The sequence below is a fragment of the Podarcis tiliguerta genome (genome assembly GCF_965153285.1).
Source record: "Podarcis tiliguerta genome assembly, chromosome: 12".
Lineage (NCBI taxonomy): Eukaryota > Metazoa > Chordata > Lepidosauria > Squamata > Lacertidae > Podarcis > Podarcis tiliguerta.
Window position 1 is genome coordinate 13291677 of NC_139545.1, and position 25979 is coordinate 13317655.

Consider the following 25979-nt stretch of genomic DNA (forward strand, 5'->3'; position numbering starts at 1 on the left):
GGCAGGAGCGTCAGCAGCCCCGACTGTGATTGGCCCGGCGGCCCGGAATGTGGGAGGAGAGAGAAGGCGGAGGGAGTGCGCTTGCGCGAAGTCGACGCCTTTGGGCGCTCCGGGAGTGACGAGGCAGTACAGCGCGGGCAGATGTTCGTTACGGGCCGGGCTTTGATCTTTCGCTCTCCCTCAGCGCAGAGATAGCGGGCCTTGGTTCTGCGCGCGCTTTTTTTACTCGTCCTCGTCCTGAGGGGGGCGCGTTGAGCCCTCGAGATGCTGCCGCCCTCCCCTTCTGACGGGATTCGGCAGCTGCGCCCGACAGGCAGAAACGCAACCGGTGTAGCTGCGCCCCTTGCCTCTTGTGAGGGAGAAAAACCTCACCTGCGGGGTTGGCTTATTTAGGGTATTTATATCCTGCTCCTCAGCCAAAAAGACTCCCGCAGCGACTTATGAGGAATTAAAGCAATACGCTCCCTTACAATCTTAAAATGAAAAAGGAATACAACGCCCAAGAGGACAGGGGAAAATAAATCTCAAAAGTTTAAGCACCAATTTCTAGAGACAGTTCCTGTGCTGACCAGCTGGCATAGTTAACAGGGAGAAGGTGCCAGCAGAGCTGGGCCTCCTGCGAAGTGGATGCAGGCCTCTTGCCCTGAGACAGGGTGATGGAATGCCTCCACCCAGGTGACAGCTGAGGGTGAGGAGGCCTGATGGAATGAGTTGCCATAAGATTGGAGAATTGTAGAGTTGGAAAGGGTCCCAAGGGTCATCTGATCCAACTCCACTGAAGGTTTCTAAATAGAGGTTGAATGGCCATGGATGCATTGCAGGGAGTTGGACCAGATTACATTAGATATTTGAAGATGGCCATCATATCTCCTCTCAGTCTCTGCTTTGCCAGGCTGAACGTATCCAACTTCCTCAACCATTCCTCATAAGGCTTGATTTCCAGACCCTTGATCATCTTGGCCACCCTCTGCACACACTCTAGATCCTTAAATTATGGCTCCAAGAACAGGACACAGTATTCCAGGTGTTGCCTGACCAGGGTACTATGACTTCACACCATACATTGTTGATGTAGCCTACAATAGCATTAGCTATTTTTACTACTGCATCACACTGTTGACTCACATTAAACTTGTGGTCTCCTTAGACTCCTATATCCTTTTCATATGTACTTCTGGCAAGCCAGACACTATTGTGTGAAGGACTCAATAGCCGCAAAAAACCTGTTGGTTAATTAAATGTAGACTTGTTTAGTCTCAGTTCCAATTTAAGTGTGCCCTTGAAGTGTTTCCTGAAGTATAAATTTTTATCTAGGTAAAGGAAAAGTCCTGGACAAACAGTGTACCCATTACCAGTCCCAGCACCTAAGTTGAGTAAAGCTCCTGTGAGCAGGTGTGTAATATGCTATCTAAAGTGGCAGGTGAGGGCCAACCATGAATAAATTTACTTGCAATTAACACAGTAATCTTCTGATACTTGCAAGTAAATTTACCATTAATCCTTGTACTTTTTGTTCTGTTATGTAAGCAACACAAGGACAAAGCACGACCACAAAAGGCAAGTCATAATGAAACAAAAAGCAACAAGCTTAGCTGCACAAAGTAGATTTACACAAAATGGATTCACCTGTGTTTGGGGTGGCTTCTGCTAGGTAATGTGCATATGATTGTAGTCTAAATAGGTAAATTTAGTAAGCTGCTGTCCTGATACCAGGGCTTTCTCTCCCTCCCCCAGCCGAGCTCAACAACTCAGTTCCAGCACCTCTCAAGTGGGCACCATTGCCATTATAAGAGAACAAAGGAGGAGTTCATGGTGAGTTATGGCACCTCTTTTTCTAGAAAAAGAGCACTGCCTGATACTATTGGTCAGTTAGCAAAATTCTACACCGCTGTTCCCTTAGGATTCAGAGAATGCCTCTGCCCAACTTGTTCAGTAACGAATGTGGCTTTAGCAATTAAAACTAATCCATAAGATAAGGTTGTAAGATACAATAAGTAGCACTACCAGGGACTTTGATAGGCTGCAATTTCTTTTTCTAAAACCAACTCTTTGAAATCTCTTAAGTCATGTTTGATTGGGTTTTTTTTTAGCCTTTTCTGCACCAACTTTATGTGCAACAGATTGTGATTTCTTTTATAGTATGGACATGGCTCCTATTTGCTAGTTTGTTTAGAAATGCATTTGAAGACAGTGCTTTTTGTGGAGACATTACTGCTTAAAAGCAACAAGGAAAGAATGAGAAAGACATTCTTCAATTGGGCCCATAAGCTCATGCCTTTTGTGAAATTACTTTGGGGCTTTATAGTCAAAGCAGGTCTGCAAAGTAGTTTGGAGGAATGTATATACCTGTGTTAAGGCCACAACATTGAACTCAGCAGGTCTTACTGCTGACTAGACATGTAGGATTGTGCTGTGTAGGGTGTAGGGTAAGTCTGCATTCTCCATCTTCCAAGCCTTAAAACTGACTAAATACTGTACAGCCTTGTGGTGTCAATATCAAGAAAACATTTCTCCCACTTTTTGGGTGTGCTGCTTAGCATCCAGCTCGAAGTAGATTTCTGAAGAACTAGAAAGCTTGCTTATAATTTTGTGACATTTTGGTTGGTAATAGTTAAGGTATTTTCCAACTGTGGATTTTGAAGTCTTTAGAATGGATCACAACTTTCCATGCTTTTTAGTGTCTAGTTTTGCTAGTGACCCTGGGGTGTTAGGCTAAAGCAAGGGCTAAGGGCTCTTCAGAGAATTCCAGGAAAATTATAGTATGGTTTAAACGATTTTCATCCAGTATCCTGCCCTCCCTCCTTTGGCCATATTAACATATCTTCACAACTATATAGCTTGTCTCTACTATTTATGCTCTCCTTTTTGTGAAAACACTTGCATACTTTCAGTAAAGTGAAAGGCCTAATGCCAGGGTATTGGCGTCAAAGCATTAATTGTTTGGGTATAGAACTGTTGCTTTTTCTACACATTGGTTTACCTGGCCTGAATTTAGATAAACTAAAGGAACAAATCCCACACATCCGCAGAGTGGACCTATTGTGTGCACGTTCCTCAGAGATCCAAATTAAGCCTTTTTCTTCTATGGGAAAAATAATTTAAATATTAAGGCATCGTTGTAAACTGTGACGTGGTTGTGATTGTCTGCACAGGAGCTTTGTACACCATGATGAGAGATGGACAGATGGGAAGCAGCTGAGAAGTATTACTGGTACTGGGCGACTCAGTGTGAGTTGTGTGACAAGCACCAAATTTGAGAGGATTAGTGGTGTGGCTTAGAATGTATTGTGGGATCAAGGTGATTGAGCTTCCATCTAGTGCTGTTGACAATACTCTTGTCTGTTACAAACCTGCTTATATTATTTAATTCTATCAGTTTTCTCTTTTGGAATAGATTGATGTGTTCAAATCAAACTTGGTTAAACTCAGAATGTTTCCAGTGATCAGACAAAAAGTATTCCCATTGTCATTTAGTAGTATAGCGCAGCCCTCCCCAACCTGGTGCCCTGCAGTTGTTTTGGAGTACAACTCTCACCAGGAATGATGGGAGTTGTAGTTCAAAACAGCTGGAGGGCACCAAGTTGGGGAAAGCTGGTGTAGTGAGACAGTACTAGGGCAGTGTGTGTCTGATTACAGTGTTCTAAAAGAATGTCTGGGATCCAAGCCACTGTATCTGTTATTTTATATTTTTAGTAGTTATGCTGTACTTACTGTTTGTATGTTGTGAGACACTTTAAGCACAATTTTGTGGGAAAGTAGCATAGAAATAAACACATGTTGTTGTTGATGATGGTGATGATGGGCCTCTCTGAATCTAGACAATGTTTTGAGATTTCATAGCTCCAAGAAACCCTTTCTAAAGGTCAAAATAGGTGAGATGTGGGAAACCTGGGATCCGATCTCCAGGTGTCTTTTTTAAACTTCCAAAGTAACCATCACATCAGGGGAGTTGAAGTGGATCAGAGGCATGTCACTGGGGGGGGGGGGAAGGATTAAGGTATGCTGCTGCTTCTCCCCACCCCCCGCAAACATACAAAGCGTTTCTCTGTACTGTTTTCTCAATAGAAATCTCTTTTTCTCTTCCATGCCCCCCCCCTCCCCGGTTGCTGTTTGCTTCAGTAGTGAAAGCAGATGGGTCTATACCGTAACTGTGTGTTCCTCAGTGAGGTAACAGCAACTTGAAGAAGGGAGAATTTAGATCAGGAAATGGGAACATGGGCAGGTAAGGGGATAAACCTTACCTCTCTCGCCCTGACCTAGCCACTGTGATCCATGCGACGGTCACCTCCAGACTGGATTATTGTAACTCGCTCTGCGTGGGGCTGCCCTTGAGACTGACCCAGAAACTCCAGCAGGTGCAAAATGCTGCAGCGAGAACTCCTTACGGGATCCTCGCTGGGAGATCACATTCACCCGGTACTATACCAGCTGCACTGGCTCCCAGTGGAGTACAGGATCAGGTTTAAGGTGCTGGTTTTAACCTTTAAAGCCCTATACGGCCTAGGACCCTCGTACCTACGGGACCGCCTCTCCTGGTATGCCCCACAGAGAAACTTACGGTCTTCAAATAAAAACATCTTGAAGGTCCCAGGCCACAGAGAGGTTAGGCTGGCTCAACTAGAGCCAGGGCTTTTTCAGCTGTGGCTCCGATCTGGTGGAACACTCTGTCACAAGAGACTAGGGCCCTGCGGGACTTGACATCTTTCTGCAGGGCCTGCAAGACAGAGCTGTTCCATCAGGCCTTTGGCCAGGGCACAGCCTGACTCCCTCCTTCAGCAATCTTCGCGGAGCTCTGGCCCAATGGTTGCCATTGGTTTGATTTGAATTAATTTTATAATGAATGATTTTAGAGTGTTGTGTTGTACTGTTGTACTGTTTTATTGTTGTTAGCCGGCCTGAGCCCGGCTTCGGCTGGGGAGGGCGGGATATAAATAAATTGTTTATTATTATTATTATTATTTATTAACTACTCCAAGTCCTGTGCCATACTGGCTGGGACTGGTGCAAATTGGAGTCCATCATGGATGGCCACAGGTTCTGCAGCCTTGTTCTATAATTTAACAAATATATCAGAGATCCAGTCATGTCTCATGTAGTTTGGCTAGGTTCATGTTCTAGAACACACCCTCAGTTAAATCAGGGGACTGGCTAGACTTATAGGCCCCCTCCCTCACCATTGCTCCATATGAACTGAGAGTGTAGCCTAGTAAACCCACAATGCTCTTTTGCAACCATGCATTGCAGAATGCGATCAGGTATGGTGGACAAATGGAACTCCAGATAACCTTCTAAGGAACTTCAGGAGTGTCCAGAATACAATTTGCAAGTCTCCTCCGGTAAAACAGGGGACTTTAGAAAGTATTACTCTTGTGGCCTGATCTTTTGTGCCTTTGCTTTTTTTTTTTTTTTATAAAGTCAAACTGAGATCAGTGAGATATATTCTCAAATGAGTGTTGACAAGAATGCAGGATCAGTCTAGTTTTTCCCCAGCAGTTTTTTATATTAAAGAAGAGCCATCAAGTTGAATTGATATTTTATTCTATAATCATATAGGAAGTTTTGAAACCTGTAAGCGAAGCAATCATACGTGGGGATGCCTAGTGCAGTCGGTCAAGCTGTGGCCTACTGAAGTTGACGAATCAAGTTGGAGTAGGCTGCATTGGCTTTCATCGTTTCCATGGACACTTTTGCCAGTGAGATCATCCTGTGCTTTGAGCAACAATAATTGTCTTCTGAAGACAACAAATTTGAAAATCAGCTGAAAAGTTAAACAAAAACAACACTATCATTATTTGACCATTATTTGACCAAACTGTGGGAGGCAGTGGAAGACAGTAGTGCCTGGCGTGCTCTGGTCCATGGGGTCACGAAGAGTCGGACATGACTAAACAACAAAATCATTATTTCTCCAAAGATAAGCAGACCCTTAACAGTACAAATTGATTTGATGCGGTTTTGGCAAGATGAGCAACAAAATGACGCGCACAAACACACACACACTTTGTATAAGTCAGCTTTGTGGTTGCAAGTAGAAAGGTTATCACATGCATGATTAAATAGATGCACATATTCAGTGAATACGTGGGCTTCAAGGTCTGGGATGACTATTCTAATCCAAGTTGTCCTTTGTGTTTTTATTAAAGTAGTGGATTCAGAGTTTTTTTGTGGGGGCGAAAATATGTTCTTCCTAATGAAGAGAGTGGATGTTAAATCCAGCCAAGACTTCCAAGACTGATAGGAAAAATTCAGACCAGGTCTTCATGAGTCAGTTGTCAGAAAAGAAATACACTTGTTTGGAAATCAAATTTTCCAGTGAAAAGGGCAGCTTTTTCTGGCGTATTACAGATGAGAATTCCATTTATGGTAAACCAAAAGCTAACTGTTCAGCGTAATGTTTCCCATGGAAGACATAATTATTATTTTTAACAGGGAAAACTTTGTTGTTCTTGGTTTGTGTTTGAAACAGTATCCTGAACTATATGTTAAAAGTCATTTTTGCTCTGCAGCCAAATCCTCATACATTGCTGTTTTGGCTGTTCATACCATTTAGTGTGCTTTATTCAAGCACTTTTTGTTGGTAGTTTGGGCTCCACTTGAGACACTAAGCTAGTATGAATCAATGCTTTCAATTAAGGCTTCAGTTGTTATGAATTCCCACTAAAGATGAAAATCTAAGTCCTGTATTTTGTGTTGAATTAGAATGGGCTAGCTTTTAAAAATGGAATGGTGGACAAATGGAACTCCAGATAACCTTCTAGAGACTAAGAATTAACACAAATATATGTTTGTTTTGATAAATAATATATATCTCATTTACTTTGCTGAACTGGGACTGATGCTTCCTTTCTGCAAAGAAGAGAATACTTGGTTCCATGTATTGTTAATTTTTAAAGCTAGAAAATCTGAAGCAATGCCAGTTCTTCAGAAGAGTTATAGGTTTTTCTGATGCAGCATTGTCAGTCTTAACTAATGTCAGCATCCCAAGGTTGCAGTATATGCAAATCTTGCTCTTTGACTTACCGTGGCTTTAATTGAGGTGGTAAAACTGCACTCATGCATAATACATGCAAACAAACTGCGTTATATCTCCACCCACTCTTTTGTATCTATGATCTTCTGAAGATTGGGACCAGGGCAGGACCTATATCACTGAGCTCTGCTGCTTGTTTAGTCTTGCAGTGTTCCTATAAACTAATAGCAAACATCTGAGTATGCACCCTTATGTAGCTAAAAGGGTACAGTCTCATACCCTCAAACATTTCTCTGATGAAAATAGGGACGTCCCTTTCCATAATTATAATTTTACTGTTTATGCCCCACATATCTTACTGGGTTGCCCTAGCCACTTTGGGCATCTTCCAACTTATGGTATTTTTCGCACCATAGGACGCACCGGACAATAGGACGCACCTTGTTTTAGAGGGGGGAGAACAAGAAAAAAAATTTCTCCCCCTCTCTGCCCAGCGCCCCTTCAGCGAAGTGGCAGGAGGCGCTGCGCAGAGAGGGGGAGAATTTCCCCCCTCTTGTTTTCCCGCTCTAAAACAAGGTGTCGTTTAAGGTGCGTTCAGGCGGCTACCTTGGAAGCCTGGAGAGCGAGAGGGGTCGGTGCCTACCGACCCCTCTCGCTCTCCAGGCTTCAGGTTCCTTTCAACCTGCTCTTTGGGGCTGGCAGGGGGAAGCGCAGCGGAGAGGCTCCTGCCATAGCCGCGCGTCACCTCTCCAGCCGGGAGAGGGGCGCGGGGCTATGGCGTCTTCGCTCCATAGGACGCACACACATTTCCCCTTCATTTTTGAGGGGGAAAAAGTGCATCCTATAGAGCGAAAAATATGGTATATACAAACATAAGGAAACATTAAACATTAAAAAAACCTCAAACTTCCTTCATTAAAAAAACATGTAAAAAACTATTGCCTTCAGGTGTCTCGGGGCGGATATTTCTCCAATGAAAATAGGAACGTCCTAAGGAAAAGCGGGACATTCCAGGGTCTAATCAGAAATTGGGAAAGCTTCTCTAAATCTAGAAAATAGGGACACTTGGAGGGTCTGCAGTCTATACTCAAGAGGGAAAGAATTAAACCATCACAAATATAAGGATGGGAAGTTGCCAAGATAGATAGATTCTGATGTAAATTGTGTGTCATATGATCTTAATGTAAATAAATGTAAAATATTAAACTTTTTTTTTTAAAAAAAAAAGCTTTGGGGAACCCCATTGCTTGCAAAAATGCACAAAAGGTTTAAGAAAAAATCCGGAGGAACCCACTTCTCCAAATAGCACAGTGAGGACTACTGTAATCATATTTACCGTAATGGTCATGGAATGCTGACTGTTTGGGGGCAGTGGTGTGGAAAACTGGGGTGGGGGAGAGGGGAATTGGCATGTTGATTTTATTTCTATTTTGGTATATTAATGAACATTTAATACATTAATGTGAGCTGAGATACTTTTGATTAAGTAGTAAATGGAGTATATCCTGGAAAAGTGCATGGCTGACTGGCTGGAACTCTGGACAGGAGCATTTTAAACTTCAGCTTTTGTTTCAGGTCCACTTGCAGCACTCTTTGCAGAGACCACAAGGAGCAGCCAAAATCAAAGAGGCCGATTCTTTTTGGCAAGTGTGTCGCCTGTTGTGAAAATGGTGCAGCTCTAGGAAACTTTAAGCCATGATGTGGTTTTGACTGGCCTTCTGAGCCAAGCAACAGACAATGGTGGAGTCTCCTTTTTTGGAGGTCTTTAAGCAGAGGCTTGACAACCATATGTCAGGAGTGCTTTGATGGTGTTTCCTGCTTGGCAGGGGGTTGGACTCGATGGCCCTTGTGGTCTATTCCAACTCTATGATTCTAATGGTACTGTTTGAGCTTCACTGCTGCCAGTTGGGGAGAACTTTGCCATCAAGACTTGAGCCTCTTCCACCCACCCCTTCCTTCAGAGGCCTAAAATTTAAATCTGAAGAGAGGCAGTACTGGAATGACTGGATTGTGCCTGCTGTTTCTGGGGAAGGTGGCGAGTGAGTGGAGAATCTGGCCTGGCCATACCTCGTAAAGAGGAATTGTTCACATATGACTTAGGAATGGAGTATATCTATGAGTTCAGTCAACTAGTAGCCGTATTTCCAAATCTGTAACTGAGGCATCAGTTGCACAACAGAATGAAGTTGTTGGCAATGTAATATTATAATGTTAATATTTGCTAGATCCTGCTTGGTTTATCCTTTTGTGTCCACTCTGATTAATTCTCCTCGGGCCACAGAGAAGCGATTATGCAGGCAAGACACAATTCACCATACAAAGAAATACCTGCTCTCTTCTTTGTCTAGAAGGCAGTGATACGCAGTGATATCCTTCTCCAGCTGTGTTTTAATGGACAGCAGAGTTTCGCGATCCCTCTGCTGCTGCTCAGTCTCTGCTCGGATTTCTCCTACTTCTGCTTCCAGCTTGGTGATGACAGAACCTAAATTCTGAAGCTCTATGTCATGCCAGTGCTTGGCATCATAGAGGGAGTTTTCCAAACCTCTCTTCTGCAAGGACAATAAAATCCTGTTGTAATGTAATTATATATAGGTAATAAAAATACTAATACATATTTTTGGCCTGCCCAGCTTGTGCTCTACCAAGGTAAACTCAACAGCCATGTAGTGTGGCCTCATATGATAAGACAGTGGAGAGTTGCATTTGGTGGTTATGAGCTGGGGAGGTCTGCTGTAGGTTTTCATAGGTGAGAATGCTGAAGTTTGTAACCTTGGCATGTGGAGTGGGACACCTGAATCTTGTCATCTTTCTTGACAATAGCTCCACACACTAGTTGGCCAGTAATTTTGGAAACTTGAGAGAGGTTAACAAGTGGTGTCTGGAACATTGAGAGGAGCTGTTGGTGTTATGTACTGAAGTTCTCACCCTGGGCCAGCAGGGGGATACTGTAGATAGTTATGCAAATGAAGGATCGAAAAGTGAGGTTCAGGGATTGGATAGTTCTGTATGCAAATGAAGGATCGAAAAGTGACGTTCAGTGATTGGATAGTTTTAGAATGTTGCAACAGTTACAATTGTTCTGTAGCTCTATATAAGCAGGCTGACTGAGCTCCTCAGCCAGTTCTGTTCCAGCTTACAAAATAAAGAGCTGCTTTGGAGAAATCGCTGTGTTGTCTGCTATGTCAACCCACAAGTTAACAGTTGGCAATGAGGAGCATGTGTACAAATACTTGAATCCATGTTATAGAGGCTCTGCAGAATGCAACCATTCTGACAGAGGCCTTGTTTGCATGCAAAACTAAGCCAAATCGTAGCTTAGGGAGAACAAGTAAGCATGCAGGTATCCAGATAGGTATTCTCCTGGTCCTACTATTGCTATGCTACCCAAAGGTAAGCCATGGTTTGGCTTAGCATTTTGTGTGAACCCCGCCTTGTGGGTTTTCCCCAAACAAACCACAAGCAGTAAACTGAGCACAAACTGGTTCAGCTCATGGTTCATTGAGAGCAAGACAATCACATGTAATTAATAATAATAATAATAATAATAATAATAATGTGATAAAACATCAAACATTAAAAACTTTCCTAAACAGGGCTGCCTTCAGATGACTTCTAAAAGTCAGTTAGTTGTTTATTTCCTTGACATCTGATGGCAGGGCTTTCCACTACCGAGAAGGCCCTCTACTTGGTTCCCTGTAGTTTCACTTCTTGCAGTGAGGGAACCGCCAGAAGACCCTCAGAGCTGGACCTCGGTGTCCGGGCTGAACGATGGGGATGGAGATGCTCCTTCAGGTATACTGGGCCGAGGCAGTTTAGGTCAGCACCAACACTTTGAATTGTGCTTGGAAATGTACTGAGATGTCTAAATGCAGTTGTTTTTTCTGGGGGTACACAGGTACGCATACCCCTAAACATTTGGTGAATCTAAGTTTTGCCTCATTGAGGGGTAGTATTTCAATATTAGTAAGAAAATGAGAGTACCCTAAACATTTTTTTAGAAAAAAAGCATTGTCTCTAAAAGTAATACTAAGCCACACTGTGGCTTTGCTTCAGGTGGTGTGGCAGAAGCAGGACTGGTGGTTGAGTGAAGCAGCCACAGTTTTTGCTTTGAGTACCTGCACACTCGCTCTGTGTTTGTCATTGCATGCAAAGTAGGCCACAATCCTGAAAAGAACCAAAGGGGCATTACTGATTTCAGTGGAAGAAATTTAAACACTTGCTTAATGCTCCTACTGGAATCACTGGTAAACAGTTATAAGTCACCTTTCCAGCTTGTACCCTAAGTTTTATAGCTATAAAAACTGTTTTGAAAAGTGGAGTTTTCAAGCCTTGATGCCCACAAGAAGCGTGTGGTTGCAATTATAATGGATGAACAATGGTTTGTTGAGCACATTTAAAAATATCTGCTGCAATCCTATGCACATTTAGGTAAAGGTAAAGGGATCCCTGACCATTAGGTCCAGTCGTGATCGACTCTGGGGTTGTGGCGCTCATCTCGCTTTATTGGCCGAGGGAACCGGCGTACAGCTTCCGGGTCATGTGGCCAGCAGGACTAAGCAGCTTCTGGCGAACCAGAGCAGCGCACGGAAACGCCATTTACCTTCCCGCTGGAGCGGTACCTATTTATCTACTTGCTCTTTGATGTGCTTTCGAACTGCAAGGTTGGCAGGAGCAGGGACCAAGCAATGGGAGCTCACCCCGTCACGGGGATTCGAACAGCCAACCTTCTAATCGGCAAGTCCTAGGCTCTGTGGTTTAACCCACAGCGCCACCCGCACATTTACTGGGGAATAATTTCCATTGAAATCAGTGGCTTACTTCTGAGAAATCATACAGAAGGATTGCACTGATTCTCTTATAGCATAAGGTGTCAAACCCATATACAAATAGGAATCTGTTCATCCTGGAAACAATAGCCTTGCACCTATAAACAGATCTCATTTCTGACTCACCAGAGTTCTCAGTGATTCAGTCTCTGCTTGCAGGCTTTGGATTTTGCAAGCTGTTTCATGAAACTCTACCCTCAGGGATTCAACCAGTTCCTCCTCTTGTGTCCGTACAGATGGTGCTGTTTCTGTGGCTTGCTGACAACATTTAACAAACGGGAAAAAAATGCAGATTCTTATTTGCTGTTCTGTTATACCAGGCATCCCTAAACTCTGCCCTCCAAGTGTTTTGGGACTACAATCTCCATCATCCCTAATTAACAGGACCAGTGGTCAGGGATGATGGGAATTGTAGTCCCAAAACATATGGAGGGGCCGAGTTTGGGGATGCCTGCGTTACACAAATATATCATATACAATTCAGAAGAAAAGCTGCTGGGATTTTAAATCCATCACTTTCTCCTCCGTTTACAGTATATACTGGTATATAAATATTACTCTTGGTTGACAGTGCTGATTGGAAAAAATGGAGGGGAGCGTTATTTCATGGAGTAATTTGGGCAGTATTATTTTTAAGCTTCCCACACGCATAATGAATGGGCAGTCCATGCTTGGTAAGCCTGGCTTTATTGGAGAGGTGCTCCATCCCCCTAATCATTTTACATTGCAAGCCTATACATGTCCAATAAAACACAAAGCCCATTGAGATAAATGGGACTTACTCCCCGACAAATGTATATAAGATTGCAGTCTTCTTAGTTACTCTTACCTTGTTTTGTTCTTACCTTGGTGTGGAGCAAGGCGCCAGTCTCAGTTCTGTTCCTTTCAATATCTTTCTCCCAATGAATCCGGATTTTTTCCAGTATGTCATCCAGGCCTGTTCCAATGGGAGTATCTAGTTCTTCCAGTGGTGAGACAGCAAGCTGCTTGTAAAGCATCTTGACATCCTGAAAACCACCCACATAAATAAATGGGCAGCACCCATTGAGATTCTAGCAAAAGGAACAATTTCCATTGATGCAACTGGGTAGACATCATTCGTGGCTACTGCAGCCTTACTTGATTTCTCGTTTGTTTTCTACAAATAGTCACTCAAATGTAAATGCAGTACAGTCAAACCTTGGTTCCCGAACACCTCCGATACTGTACATTTCGGTTCCCGAACGCTGAAAACCTGGAAGTAAATGCTTTGGTTTTCAAACATTTTTCGGAACCCGAACGTCTGACGCAGCTTCCACTTGAGTGCAAGAAGCTCTTGCAACCAGTCAGAAGCTGCGCCTCAGTTGTCAAATGTTTCAGAAGTTGAACAGTCTTCCGGAATGGATTACGCTTGACAACCGAGGTTTGTACGTGGGAAATAGCAGTCAAACATAACTAGTAAGCATACGGCTAGTTAATGCATGGAGGGGTTAAGATCACAGAACTCAGTTAGGAACTCAGAGGTGACAGGGGAAGTGAAACTTTTTCTCTTCTTTTCCTCACTCTTTTCGTGCCATGTAACTGACCAGGAAGGATGTGTCTGAGCTTGCTCCAAGCTCAGACTGCATGCTTGAAACTGCATTTTGTACTCAAGAGTATTCCTTTTGTGTTCTCCTTGCTGCCAAAACAGTGCATGAATCAGACCTTTGGATTTTGTAAGTAAAGCTTTTAAAGTGTGTGGTCTGTTCATTGCCATAGGGTAGTGAGATAGGATCAAGTGCTGTTTGCAAACTAAATGGGATATATAAAGGGCTCTAGCAGCCTATATTCCCCACGCTGTACTACTGCTTAACTCTGTGATTGTTTTAAACTTTGCTGGGGGCGCTCTCCCCCTGGGTCAGATCTGTTTCCCCCCACAAAATGCTCGTATTCTGATTGGAATTACTGATGGTGTTACTGTTCACAAATAGCTATTTCTAGAGCAAAAGCTGTTTGGTGACAGAGAGAGCTCAGTTTTCAGGAGGAACTTTGTTTAGAATTGCTGGAAATGAAATTCTTTTCCTCCTATCCTGTGATAGACATGGCTAGTCGATGTAGAAAGTGTTTCTCATGGGAAGTCTGTGGTTTTTGGTTTTTTTAGTGTATCTGGGTCATTTCACGGGACCATCTTAATTCCATCAACCTTGATGACTGTGTTGATGATGAAATAGTTACCTAGGTGCTCTGCCATAGCCCCAGATTCTAAAGTGCAGTGCAGTACTGTTCATATATTATCAGAAGTCACATTCAGTTCATTGGGACATACTTCCAGGTAGTTGCATATAGGATTGCAGCCTTAGCATGCCATTGCCACTGTGGTTTTTTGTATCCTTTGTCATGGCCTACTAAATTGAGGGAGTCTGGCATGGCTGCTACGTTGTGTTGGGGTGTTTTTTATATATTGTATTCATGCTTTTACCAAATTTTGTGGTTTGCCTTGGGAGGGTTTTGCTGTGAAAGATGACATATAAGTAGGGATGTTGGAGAATACTATCAGAAATGGAAGCAGGAATGGAAATTGCCACAATTTGCATGTTTGTTGGAGGTAAGGAATGGAAATCACACAAATAAACACCAGCGGTATTCACTGCCATATTTTTTCAGTCCACCATTTTTATATAAAAATTGCATTATTTTTTGCATTCTTGACATTTTTCTTCCATCGAAATTATGTAATTTCGATGAATGCAGGACAGGCTGGAAATCACAGCCTCCTTGCATTATGTAGAGTTCTTTAGATATTTCAGTTGGCATGAATAGGAGATAAATAATTCTTTGCAGGATCCATTCCTTCTGTTTCTAGTCTGCTTGGTAGAAGGCTTTTTAATTTTTTTTTGTTTAAACTAGAAGCTAGTAGTCTGGGTTTCCATGCTGGCCATGGAGAGGCATACCCATACAGAAACACAGGGTACTAGCCCCCGGGAATAGTAGTAAAAAAATAAAGTTCAGACTAATAACTTTTGTGGGGAAATTTACAGGGCTGTTTTTAGCCCCTATGGTTTTATGAACAAGAGGCAACCTTGCATACATAAAAACCTACATTTCTGCAGAGAGAGCACCCCATGATCAAGGTGTTTCCAAGGCAGCATGTAAAAGTTAAGCTTATCAGTGCACAAAAAGCTTAACCCCTTGGGGAGAGCAGAGGCTTCATAACCTGAATGTAGCTGAAGTGGTTTTTCCTCAGATGTTTGGCTATAAGGTTATATGAATGTGGACTTTCACGTATGTTTAAATGGCACTGTGTCACACAGAAGTAAAAATAGCAAAGTATGTCAGAGCCTGCTTATTGTTTTGAGATTAATAATTATTATTATTATTATTATTATTATTTATTATTTGTACCCCGCCCATCTGGCTGGGTTTCCCCAGCCACTCTGGGCGGCTTCCATAGAAACAAAAAATACAGTAAAATATCACAGATTAAAAACTTCCCTGAACAGGGCTGCCTTAAGATGTCTTCTAAATGTCAGGTAGTTATTTATCGCTTTGACATCTGCTGGGAGGGCATTCCACAGGGCGGGCGCCACTACCGAGAAGGCCCTCTGCCTGGTTCCCTGTAGCTTTGCTTCTCGCAATGAGGGAACTGCCAGAAGGCCCTCGGAGCTGGACCTCAGTGTCCGGGCAGAACGATGGGGGTGGAGACGCTCCTTCAGGTATACTGGGCCGAGGCCGTTTAGGGCTTTAAAGGTCAACACCAGCACTTTGAATTGTGCTCGGAAACGTACTGGGAGCCAATGTAGGTCTTTCAAGACCGGTGTTATGTGGTCTCGGCGGCCGCCCCCAGTCACCAGTCTAGCTGCCGCATTCTGGATTAGTTGTAGTTTCCGAGTCACCTTCAAAGGTAGCCCCACGTAGAGCGCATTGCAGTAGTCCAAGCGGGAGATAACCAGAGCATGCACCACTCTGGCGAGACAGTCCGCAGGCAGGTAGGGTCTCAGCCTGCGTACCAGGTGGAGTTGGTAGACAGCTGCCCTGGATACAGAATTGACCTGCGCCTCCATGGACAGCTGTGAGTCCAAAATGACTCCCAGGCTGCGCACCTGGTCCTTCAGGGGCACAGTTACCCTATTTAGGACCAGGGAGTCCTCCACACCAGCCTGCCCCCTGTCCCCCAAAAACAGTACTTCTGTCTTGTCAGGATTCAACTTCAATCCATTAGCCGCCATCCATCCTCCAACTGCCTCCAGGCACTCACACAGGACCTTCACCGCCTTCACTGGTTCTGATTTGAAAGAGAGGTAGAGCTGGGTATCATCTGCATATTGATGGACACCCAGTCCAAACCCCCTGATGATCTCTCCCAGCGGCTTCATATAGATGTTACAAAGCAAGGGGGAGAGGACGGAACCCTGAGGCACCCCACAAGTGAGGGCCCAGGGGTCTGAACACTCATCACCCACCACCACTTTCTGAACACGGCCCAGGAGGAAGGAGCGAAACCACTGTATAACAGTGCCCCCAGCTCCCAGCCCCTCTAGACGGTCCAGAAGGATGTTATGGTCGATTGTATCAAAGGCCGCTGAGAGATCCAGCAGAACCAGGAAACAACTCTCACCTTTGTCCCTAGCTCGCCAGAGATCATCAACCAGCGCGACCAAGGCAGTTTCAGTCCCATGGTGAGGCCTGAATCCCGATTGGAAGGGATCCAAATGGTCCGCATCCTCCAGGCGTGCCTGGAGTTGTTTAGCAACCACGCGCTCAATCACCTTGCCCAAGAATGGACAAGTTAAGCTTATGCAAAAAACAAATACAAAAACCACCAATTAAGAGCCCTGCACTGTGACATTAATCGCAAAGTTCAACAATAAACACTATTTTTGGCAGAAGTTAGCCTTTGTTTGGATAGATGCCAGTGAGTCGCCTCAAAAGATATGTTCTAGCCATGTGCTGTTCTCAGCTCCAACTTACCTCTTCATGATTCTTTGACAGTAAAGTTAATTCTTCTTTCATGTTTTCGATCTGGCCCTCCAGATCCACCTTGGTCAAATTAGCATCATCAATCACTTTATAGAGAGAATTAATTTCATCTTCCACTGCCTTTCGGAACGGTTGCTCATTTTCATACCTGCAGAAGAAATGGACAGGACGTTGGGACACTGCAGCCCAGAGCTCAGTCTTCTGGCAGATGCGTTTGTTACAGGGATAGGAAACCTGTCACCTTTCAGATGTTACTAGACTCCAACTCCCACTCTCCCCACCTGGCATATCCAGTGGTGATGGGTGTCGGGGGGGTGGCAGCCTGGGAAGAGGGCAAATCCTCCGACGCAAACACCAAGTTGTGAAACTCCCTCCTTACAGAGGCATATCTGGTTCATTCGCTATACAGTCAAACCTCGGTTGTGGAACGTAATCCGTTCCGGAAGACCGTTCGACTTCTGAAACGTTTGACAACCGTGGCACGGCTTCTGATTGGTTGCAAGAGCTTCTTGCACTCAAGCGGAAGCTGCGTCGGACGTTCGGGTTCCGAAAAACGTTTGAAAAGCATCTACCTCCGGGTTTTCAGCATTCGGGAGCTGAAATGTAAGATAACGGAGGCATTCGGGAACTGAGGTTTGAGTGTATAGCTTTCGGCAAATGCTGAAGACATCTCTCTCTACCCTGGCCTTTGTCATCTGAGATGTGTGTTTTGAGGGACTATCCTATTCCTGTGACTGTAATCAGTTTTCACTGTTCTTAGTAAAGGTAAAGGTACCCCTGCCCGTACGGGCCAGTCTTGCCAGACTCTAGGGTTGTGCGCTCATCTCACTCTAAAGGCCGGGAGCCAGCGCTGTCCGAAGACACTTCCGGGTCACGTGGCCAGCGTGACAAGCTGCATCTGGCGAGCCAGCGCAGCACACAGAACGCCGTTTACCTTCCCGCTGGTAAGCGGTCCCTATTTATCTACTTGCACCCGAGGGTGCTTTCCAACTGCTAGGTTGGCAGGCGCTGGGACCGAACAAGGGGAGCGCACCCCTCCGCGGGGATTCGAACCGCCGACCTTTCGATCGGCAAGTCCTACGTGCTGAGGCTTTAACGCACAGCGCCACCCGCATCCCCTGTTCTTAGTACTTAATCTTAAATTGTTGTAACTGCTGTTGGAGAGCAAGTAATGATGATTATGATAATATTACCAATGTACCACAGTCAAAAACTCTGTCCCACTGATAGATGGCCTATGAATTGATTCCTTTCATTAGGATTAACCCCTCTACTATTATTCCCAGTTCGAATCTTTCCCCCCTCTTCTCTCTCATATCAATAGAGGAAGAGAAAATTGACCTACGAGAGATTACCTGTCCTTAACATCTTCGGCACAGGCTTGAGTATTTTCTGTCTGTAACATAAGCCGGGCATTTTCCATGACTGCATCGCCGACCTAGAACAGTTGAAACAGTCAGATATAAATAACAAATACAATCTGTATCCGGAACCGGGTCCTTCATTGGACCAGACTGAATTTAATCAGCTCTGGACACCTTGGTGTTAATACTCAGTAGATTTCTTGTTGGTTGATATGTGTTAACCAATGGCTTCATGGGAGTCTGTGAAAGCGCTGTGGCAGTGTAGAAAAAACCATTGGAGTATCATGGTGAGCCATTTGGGAAAGTGTCTTACTGCATGACACAGTTGCCAGAAGGAGTAACTTAAAACAACCTGGAGCTGGATAAAATTGCTATAAATTGTTGTGGTGATTTGGAGGTTTAATCTGAAATCAAGCTGGATTTGAGTTTGTTCGTGTCTTTGGTAACTTCTCTCTCTTATATCCTGGTTGTTGGCAAATTGGATTTTAGATTCACAAGGGAAACTGTTTTAATGCTTAGAAACTTGGCAAAGTTTTTTTTTATTTTATGGATTATTATATTATGGATGGATGTTCTGTACAATTTTATTAATACTATTGCTTAATACAAGTTTGTCATGGCCTTTGGCTAGAATGATAAGCTTGTGAACTGAAATATGTTGATGATTTGCTGGCATTGTTTCTACTTGTATGTGGCCATGGGAGCAAATGCTTAAAGGGAGGGTATCATATCTTTATTACAATATACTGTGAATAAATTTGCATATAGGAATGCAGTGGGTACCATCTTGAGAGTGATATAAAGGGCAGATGGCCAGCATGTTGCAGTTTTTCTTCCTCTAACATAGTACTAGTTGGAGTGATAACATTTGGGGAGGGCAGTGGAATGGCATGGTGTAGGAATTATTACTTTTTACTGTTGATAGGTATGGGTAAGAATTTTGATTATTTGCATTTAAAGGCGAACCTACCTAGTTCTCAGTTTCAGAAGCAATATGCAAACTGAAACAACCATCCTGAAAAAATTTCTCTGAATTTTGCAGTGCAGTGCTCCAGCCAAGTAATGTGTACAAAAAGACATATACTAGGGTGAAGTGTGCCTAAAAATGCATATAATAGTGAAATAATAAGTGAAATAATAGTGAAAATAACATGGAATTATACATTATATTAGCAGGGATTGTTTTGTAAAATAGAGTCTATTAGGCAAAATTGCATTAAAAAAGTTTGTTCTGCTCTGCTGAACAAACTGCTCCAACAGCAGTAGTACAAAAAAGAGGAATTCTAGATAGATGCTTCTCATGGTCCCTTCTAACTCCACAATTCTATGCTTCTATGATTCTTCAACTATGATTCTCCAAAGCCCCCCCCCCCCCAAGCCCCCATAATAGTGGGGAAAATTGCACCAGCCTGGAGCTAGTGTAGTTATTTCTCCAGCCACCGCTGTTCTTTCAGCCCGACTGGATCTAAAGCAGGCAGGATTTTGAATTTGGTGGCTCCGCCACCTCGTATTATCCTTTCCCCTTCCTTTTGGCATTGCCCTGACAATGTGGTACTTGCCATCTGCAATTTTTATAAGTACTTGATTTGAAAACAGTAGTTAAAAAAAATTAATCCTGCTGCCCAAACAATTTGTGTCCTTTAAAATATTTTTATCTATCAAATCCTGCAGCCTTATTTTAAATCCAGTCTTCCCACCTGGGATCCCCAGGGTTTGGAAACATGACTGCAGTAAACTGTGTCAGGATTTTTTAAAAGGGAATTAAAAATATGCATTTTCACACTTTACAGCTAACAAAAATAACACTTACATTTCCCTTGTGTAATACTAACTGCTTCAGCAGTAAACCTCTCTTGGGAGGGGGGACTGGAATTAGATGGAGATTTTCGTTAATTACCATATTTTTCTCAGCTCACTTTCTTACTTCTAAACTAGAAGGAAGGCTGCAATTTGTAACACCTTGTTCTCGGGTTCAGAGAGAAGTGCCATCTTTTAATTTGCTGCATTGACTACACAGCTGTCCTGCTGACTCTGGGGAATATTTTTTATCAAAAAGCTCTCTTTGGACTGTTTAATAATGCAACCAGAATTCAAATCTCATGGGCCAATTTCTCTCTCTCTCTCTCTCTCTCTCTCTTTTGCACGCTTGCATACACACACACACACACACACACACGAGATTTGTAGCAGCTTCCCACAGCATCTAACTATGGTGGAATAGCCCTACAAGTTTTCAGCAACTGCAAACCATTTGCTCACAGGATTCATGCCGTTTCCTGCATGCAGATTTGGCCTTCTGCACAACTAAGATTGCCAATTTCCTTTGTCTGCATGGACTTAGGAGGTTGCTTGGGGACACATCCACACCATACATTTAAAGCACTATGATGCCGCCTTAATCATGGCTTCCCCCAGAGAATTCTGGGAGGTGTCATTAAGAGTTTGTCGAAGGTGCTGGAAGTTGTTAGGCAACCCATATTCTCCTCCCCGAGCTACAATTCCTAGAGTGGTTTAACCATCCCTCTTCACAGAGGGAACTCTGAAGATTTGAGAAGGTGAACAGGGGTCTCTGCTCCCTTAACAAACTGCAGCTCCCAGGATTCTTTGGGGGAACCCATGTCTGCTTAAAGTGGTATTGCACTTTAAATGTATGGTGTGAATGTGGCCTGAGTCAGGGGACTAAACCTAGTGGCTTCTGCCTGTTCTGCCTGTAAAACCTGGTGCAAATTCTGCCTGTTAACCTAAGGGAGTGATGGGGAACCTGTGACCCTGCAGATGATGTTCCAGCAGCCCCAGCCAGGATGGCCAATGGTCATTAATGATGATGATGATGATATTATTTGTACCCCACCCATGTGACTGGGCTGCCCCAGCCACTCTGGGCAGCTTCCAACATATATAAAAACATAAAGGTAAAGGGACCCCTGACCATTAGGTCTAGTCGCGGATGACTCTGGGGTTGCGGCACTCATCTCGCTTTACTGGCTGAGGGAGCTGGCATACAGCTTCCGGGACATGTGGTCAGCATGACTAAGCCGCTCCTGACGAACCAGAGCAGTGCACGGAAACGCCGTTTACCTTCCTGCTGGAGCGGTACCTATTTATTTACTTGCACTTTGACGTGCTTTTGAACTGCAAGGTTGGCAGGAGCAGGGACCGAGCAATGGGAGCTCACCCCGTTGCGGGGATTCGAACCGTCGACCTTCTGATCGGCAAGCCCTAGGCTCTGTGGTTTAACCCACAGCGCCACCTGCGTCCCTTATATAAAAACATAATAAACAATTAAACCTTAAAAAGCTTCCCTATTTGATGATGGGAGTTGCAACATCTGGAGGGCTACAGGTTCATTTTACAGAATACCCTTTAAAGAAGAAAGCCCCGCCTTAACCCTGCAGGAAGAAAGCCACCAAACTTAACTGGTTTGTTGAATTGCTTTATTAGAAAATAATATATATATATACACAGCCTGACTGTTACGCCTCCCTCTTTTCATGTGCCTGTTCCATTGGCACTTTAATTTATTTGTGATAGCTACTATTTACACTGAGTTCTGCTGGTGATTTTGACTAGCTTAAAATCAACAAATTGTGGCTTGCTATTTAATACATCATTATAGTGCTGTTTGTACTAATGAAATGAATTGTCAGGAATTTAGTATGGTTGTACTGATTGTTGAAACAGTTTGTTCTGTGATTTTGTTAGCTTTGTTTGAATAACTGCTCTTTTTAGTTGAACTTGACTGCTGTGCAATGTTGTTAGGAGTGTTCATGCACTTATTTATACCTCGAGTCCCTTTGAGTGCAGCATATGCTGCAATAAGGCTTGTAAATCAGCCTTACTTGACTAGTAATGTGTGCCTCTAGAACAGTTTCTCCCTCACTCCATCCCACAACTTCTGGAAGCAGAGAGGCTTCAACTCAGAATGTTTTCAGAATATGTAAAGACAGCAATCGCAGCCTTCATTTCTGTCCAGGCATATTGGAAGGCGGTGGACCCAGAGCAGTGACTCAGGCAGAGACACAACAGGCACCCACCTCTCAGGGCCAGTAATGTTGCTGTAACTCTGCATTGGGGCACAGTGGTCCACAGCAGAGACTGGTCCATTAGGGTGAATCGGGCACTCCCTCACCAACCTCACTCTGTCTGAGGTTCAGGGGGATGCAGTAACAGCCACCTTCCTCTTCATCAGTCATCCTCCTTTCGTGGCATGGGTATTCCTTACGCATTCAGGATGCACAACATCGTTGGCAACAAAACGCCAGCCCTTATTCCACACCCCCACCCCACCTTCCAATTGAATCTAAATTTACCCCTTTCTGTGGAAAATCAAGTAAAATTTTAAAAGCATTGCCAGTAATAACCCATTTGTGATACCTATGCAGCCCATTTACAGTACAAAGCACTCTTACCTCCCTCCCCGTATTATTATTATTATTATTAATTGAATTTATATACTGCCCTATACCCGCACATCTCAGGGCAGTTTACAGGATTCCTTATAGGGCTGAAGCCTTTTATAATAATAGCAATAATAATGAACATTAACATTTTATATACGAACAGGACTGTGTTGAGAAGATGAGTGTACAATGATTTAACATAATTTACAGATAATTGACATCAAATCATCTAGGAAATGCACCTGACAGTGAGATGCTATGGAAGTCTATTCAGAAGCAAGTTCAATTAGATTTATTCTTGGGTTAGTTTAGCGTGTATAGGCTAAATGCAGGCTAAATGCAGAGTTATGATTCAAGTATTTTACTGCTTGCATGGAAAGTGGTGCTCTTAGTCCCAGCTTAATTAATCCAGAATAATTGAGGACTTTCCTATTTCTGTCTCGTGGGGGTGGAGTGGAGTGGAAAGAAGTGACCGGAGGTTGTGGTGCACATTCCAAATGTGTCCATGGGCCCTAAAAGGTCTGTTTCTCTGACCCCTTAGCCTGTTCACCAAAACATTCACAAGAAATTGTATTAGAGTAGAGTAGAGGTTTTCAACCTTTTTGAGTCCATGGCTCCCTTGACCAACTGCATTCTTTCTGCGGCACCCATGTGGGGCTCAGGAGCCCAGTTGTGTCACCCCTTGCCTGCAGAGCTGGCAGCCCCTCACCCCTTTTTGAACACCCTTCCTTGTGGAGTGTTCCCTCAGCCTCCTCTCTTCTCCCTTCTCCTTGGGAGTCCCCGGGTCTCTGAGCTGCCTCCCCGCCCCAAAGAGATGGGCCTGCTCACACTCCCCCACAGGGGCCTGGGAAGCACCCCGTGGCCAGACCCAGAGGCACCATTCGCCTGGGGAGCTTGTAGCCAGGGCTGCTGCAACAAACAGCTGTGCAAGCCTTTGGGAGGCAGAGATGTAAGAGGACCTAAGAGGAATCATAGAGTTGGAATAGACCACAAGGGCCATCGAGTCCAACCCCCTGCCAAGGAAGGGAGAGAAGGAAAGAGGGGCAGAGGCCAGTGTTGCCCACGACACCCCTGACCATCAGGGGCCACGGCACACTGGTTGAAAACCACTGGAGTAGAGGCATCCAGAACTTCAGTAGTTTCGCAGGATCTACAAGGTGACCATAGTGCTGCAGCAATGCTGATTCAATATAGGCGTGCCTTCCTAGTGTTTGTAGGGTCATAATTTTTTATTTATTTTGCCCTTATGCCTCTTGCACTATGTATGATCATGCTTTAATTTCATAAGATATTTGGGTTGTGTTGGGAGTTGTTTTTTTTTTTTAAGGCAGTTTTATAAAATGGGTAAAAATGTCCACAAATTTTAGATGAAAAAAACGTCTTTCTTTGTTTGCAAAGACCTTGACTGAAAAGTTCCCCTCCATGCTAAACGTTGCGTAAGGGGTGGAAGAAACGCCTTGCCATAAAATAATAAAAAAAAAAATAGACCTTGCTTTTGGAAAATATGATGAACGAAAGCAGCAAATACCACTCAGATGGTATTTCCTCATTACAGACAGCATCAAGCTGGCAATGAGATAACACCAAGAGGATAAACTCGCTGTTTTGGCAGCGTTTCTTTCGTAGTTTTGCTCCTAAATGTAACGACTGCTCTGAGAATTGGCTGACTACGCCAAAGAGGGGAGAGAGAGCTTTCCATTCTTCCCCTCTTGTGCATGAACCTCCTCAGGGCAATTCCCATACATAATGCATTCCCTCTACACACACACACACACACACACACACACACACAGTGAAATGATGTTAATTACCATGAAGATAAAAATTAGAATGTGCTAGGCAGGGTAGCTCTCCCCTAGCACGAGGCTGCATTCTTATCATTGGCATCAGAAACTCTTTGTTCTGGTTAACGATTCGTTCGTCTTTGTCTTTCTTGCCAGTTTTCATACTCACTTGGTGGTAGATGGTCTCCCAGCTCTCTCTCAGGGCTCCCCAGTTGTTGGCGCTGGAAGATTTCTTGTTCAGGTAAACACGGATGCGGTCTTCGAGCTCCTGGTTGACCTGCTCTAAAGCTCTCACCTTTTCAATGTAGTCCACCAGGCACCCATTCAGGCTCTCGTAAGATAGGCCCCGTCCTCTTTCCAGCCCCTGGGGCAATGGGACAGTAGAGCAAGAGCTACGGAGGCCTTGTAAGAAGACGCTGCTTATACCCAGAGCTCTGCGGGACACCCGGGTGCCCAGGCTGCTGACACCTCCTGTTGGCACAATTCCCACATAAACCCCCGACGGCCTTGACAGGCTGCCTGCCCCACCGATGCTAACCCTACGGCTGGCGGTGCCCGCGCTCTCCGCTGCAGACGTAGAGGGCTGCTGCCCCAGAAAGGAAGCCCTGCGTCTTGTGAAGGGCATGCTGCACCTCGGACTGCCTGCACTAAATGAGCAGCCTCTTCCCTACGTGCCCCTCTGCCGCTGCTGCTGCTGCTGCAGCCGGCGGGTCGAGATCTGCAGAGCGAAGCAGGATTTGGAAGGGGGCTCATTATCTGTGCTCTGTCCCGAGAGCTTCTGGGACATTTCTCATTGTCTTTGGCTGCGTACCACAGGCGTGTTTGTTGGGAACAATTGTTCGGGCCTTTCCCCTCGGTCAGCAATCTATTTCATGAGAATGATCTGTCTGTTGCAAGAGCAGCACATGGAAAGGACAATGTAGTCCAGAGCCTCAATTTGGTCTGGGTAGGGGGCGAGGAGAGATAATTTCTTCCATGTTTAAATGCCGCCTTTCTCTGGGCTTCCAAATGCAGGGTTTACGTGTGCTGGCATGAGTCCAGCTCACAGAGATGCCTCTGATATGCCAGGAGCAGATCTAGCTGAATTTAAGCGAGCAGCACTGCTTATACCGTCCCATCTGATCCTGAGCATCAAAAGGCCTCCTGGCTGTTGACACATGAATGATCATTTTTGAAAAGTAGAGTAGAAGCTTGAAGCAAACTGGCCTGCTACCACGTTGTGTGTTTGTGTGTTGCTATTGTAAGTTTCTATGATTGACAGGGACGACCCGCCAGCCTAACACTTTCACAGTGATAAGAAAGCAATAAGTAAGTGAAAACTGGCCAATTCTTCATTAAGTCTCTTGTCACTTATTTTGGGGTTCCTTCATATTTTTGCTGGTGACAGAGGCACAAAATACATTCCCACCCACATAAATACATTGATCATGTGTGATGAAGGGAACAGGCAGGAGTTGGACTTGGCTCCAAATTCAGCCCTGGTCTTATTTTATGAGTGCCTCACTATCTTTAGGCCTTAGCTCCACATCTTTAAAATGGGAATAACAATCTCCCTCATTTGGTTGTTGTAAGATCAGATACAATGAAAACTGAAAGTGTAGCCTTTGTAAATAAAAATTATAAATAGTACAGGAACAACCTTGCTTGATGAGTCCTAAACCCTCTTAGTTTTGCAGACCAAAGGGCTCAAAAGAAAGCAA

The 25979-nt window shown here is 44.2% G+C and overlaps 1 protein-coding gene and 1 long non-coding RNA gene across 8 annotated transcripts in view; one reads left to right on the forward strand and one right to left on the reverse strand.

Moving 5' to 3' along the window:
- Positions 1 to 45: 45 nt before the first annotated feature.
- LOC310660485 overlaps positions 46 to 25979 on the forward strand; it is a 36862-nt gene continuing 10928 nt past the window's right edge. The window contains exons 1-3 of one of the 7 annotated variants that reach the window (XR_014503415.1): positions 95 to 394; positions 1735 to 1812; positions 24436 to 24520. This is a non-coding gene — a long non-coding RNA (uncharacterized lncRNA). The other 6 variants (XR_014503413.1, XR_014503414.1, XR_014503416.1 and 3 more) reach the window with 6 other exon arrangements.
- BFSP2 (beaded filament structural protein 2) lies at positions 5522 to 24976 on the reverse strand. Its single transcript, XM_083405086.1, has 7 exons — positions 24449 to 24976; positions 18087 to 18169; positions 16723 to 16879; positions 12642 to 12803; positions 11923 to 12054; positions 9299 to 9519; positions 5522 to 5758 (listed from the first exon to the last, which is right to left on the reverse strand). The coding sequence occupies exons 1-7, from the start codon at positions 24902 to 24904 to the stop codon at positions 5755 to 5757; spliced, it is 1215 nt and encodes a 404-aa protein (XP_083261212.1). The 5' UTR covers positions 24905 to 24976; the 3' UTR covers positions 5522 to 5754.

Bases quoted from the DNA above. Each gene is read 5' to 3' on its own strand.
- BFSP2 (XM_083405086.1), bottom strand. From the start codon at position 24,904: ATGCCCTTCACAAGACGCAGGGCTTCCTTTCTGGGGCAGCAGCCCTCT. The intron at 12,804-16,722 runs GTAAGTTGGAGC...GGTGGTTTTCAG, and splicing joins TGTCAAAGAATCATGAAGAG to GATGTCAAGATGCTTTACAA. The intron at 9,520-11,922 runs GTGAGTCAGAAA...TTGTCCTTGCAG, and splicing joins CTGAATCACTGAGAACTCTG to AAGAGAGGTTTGGAAAACTC.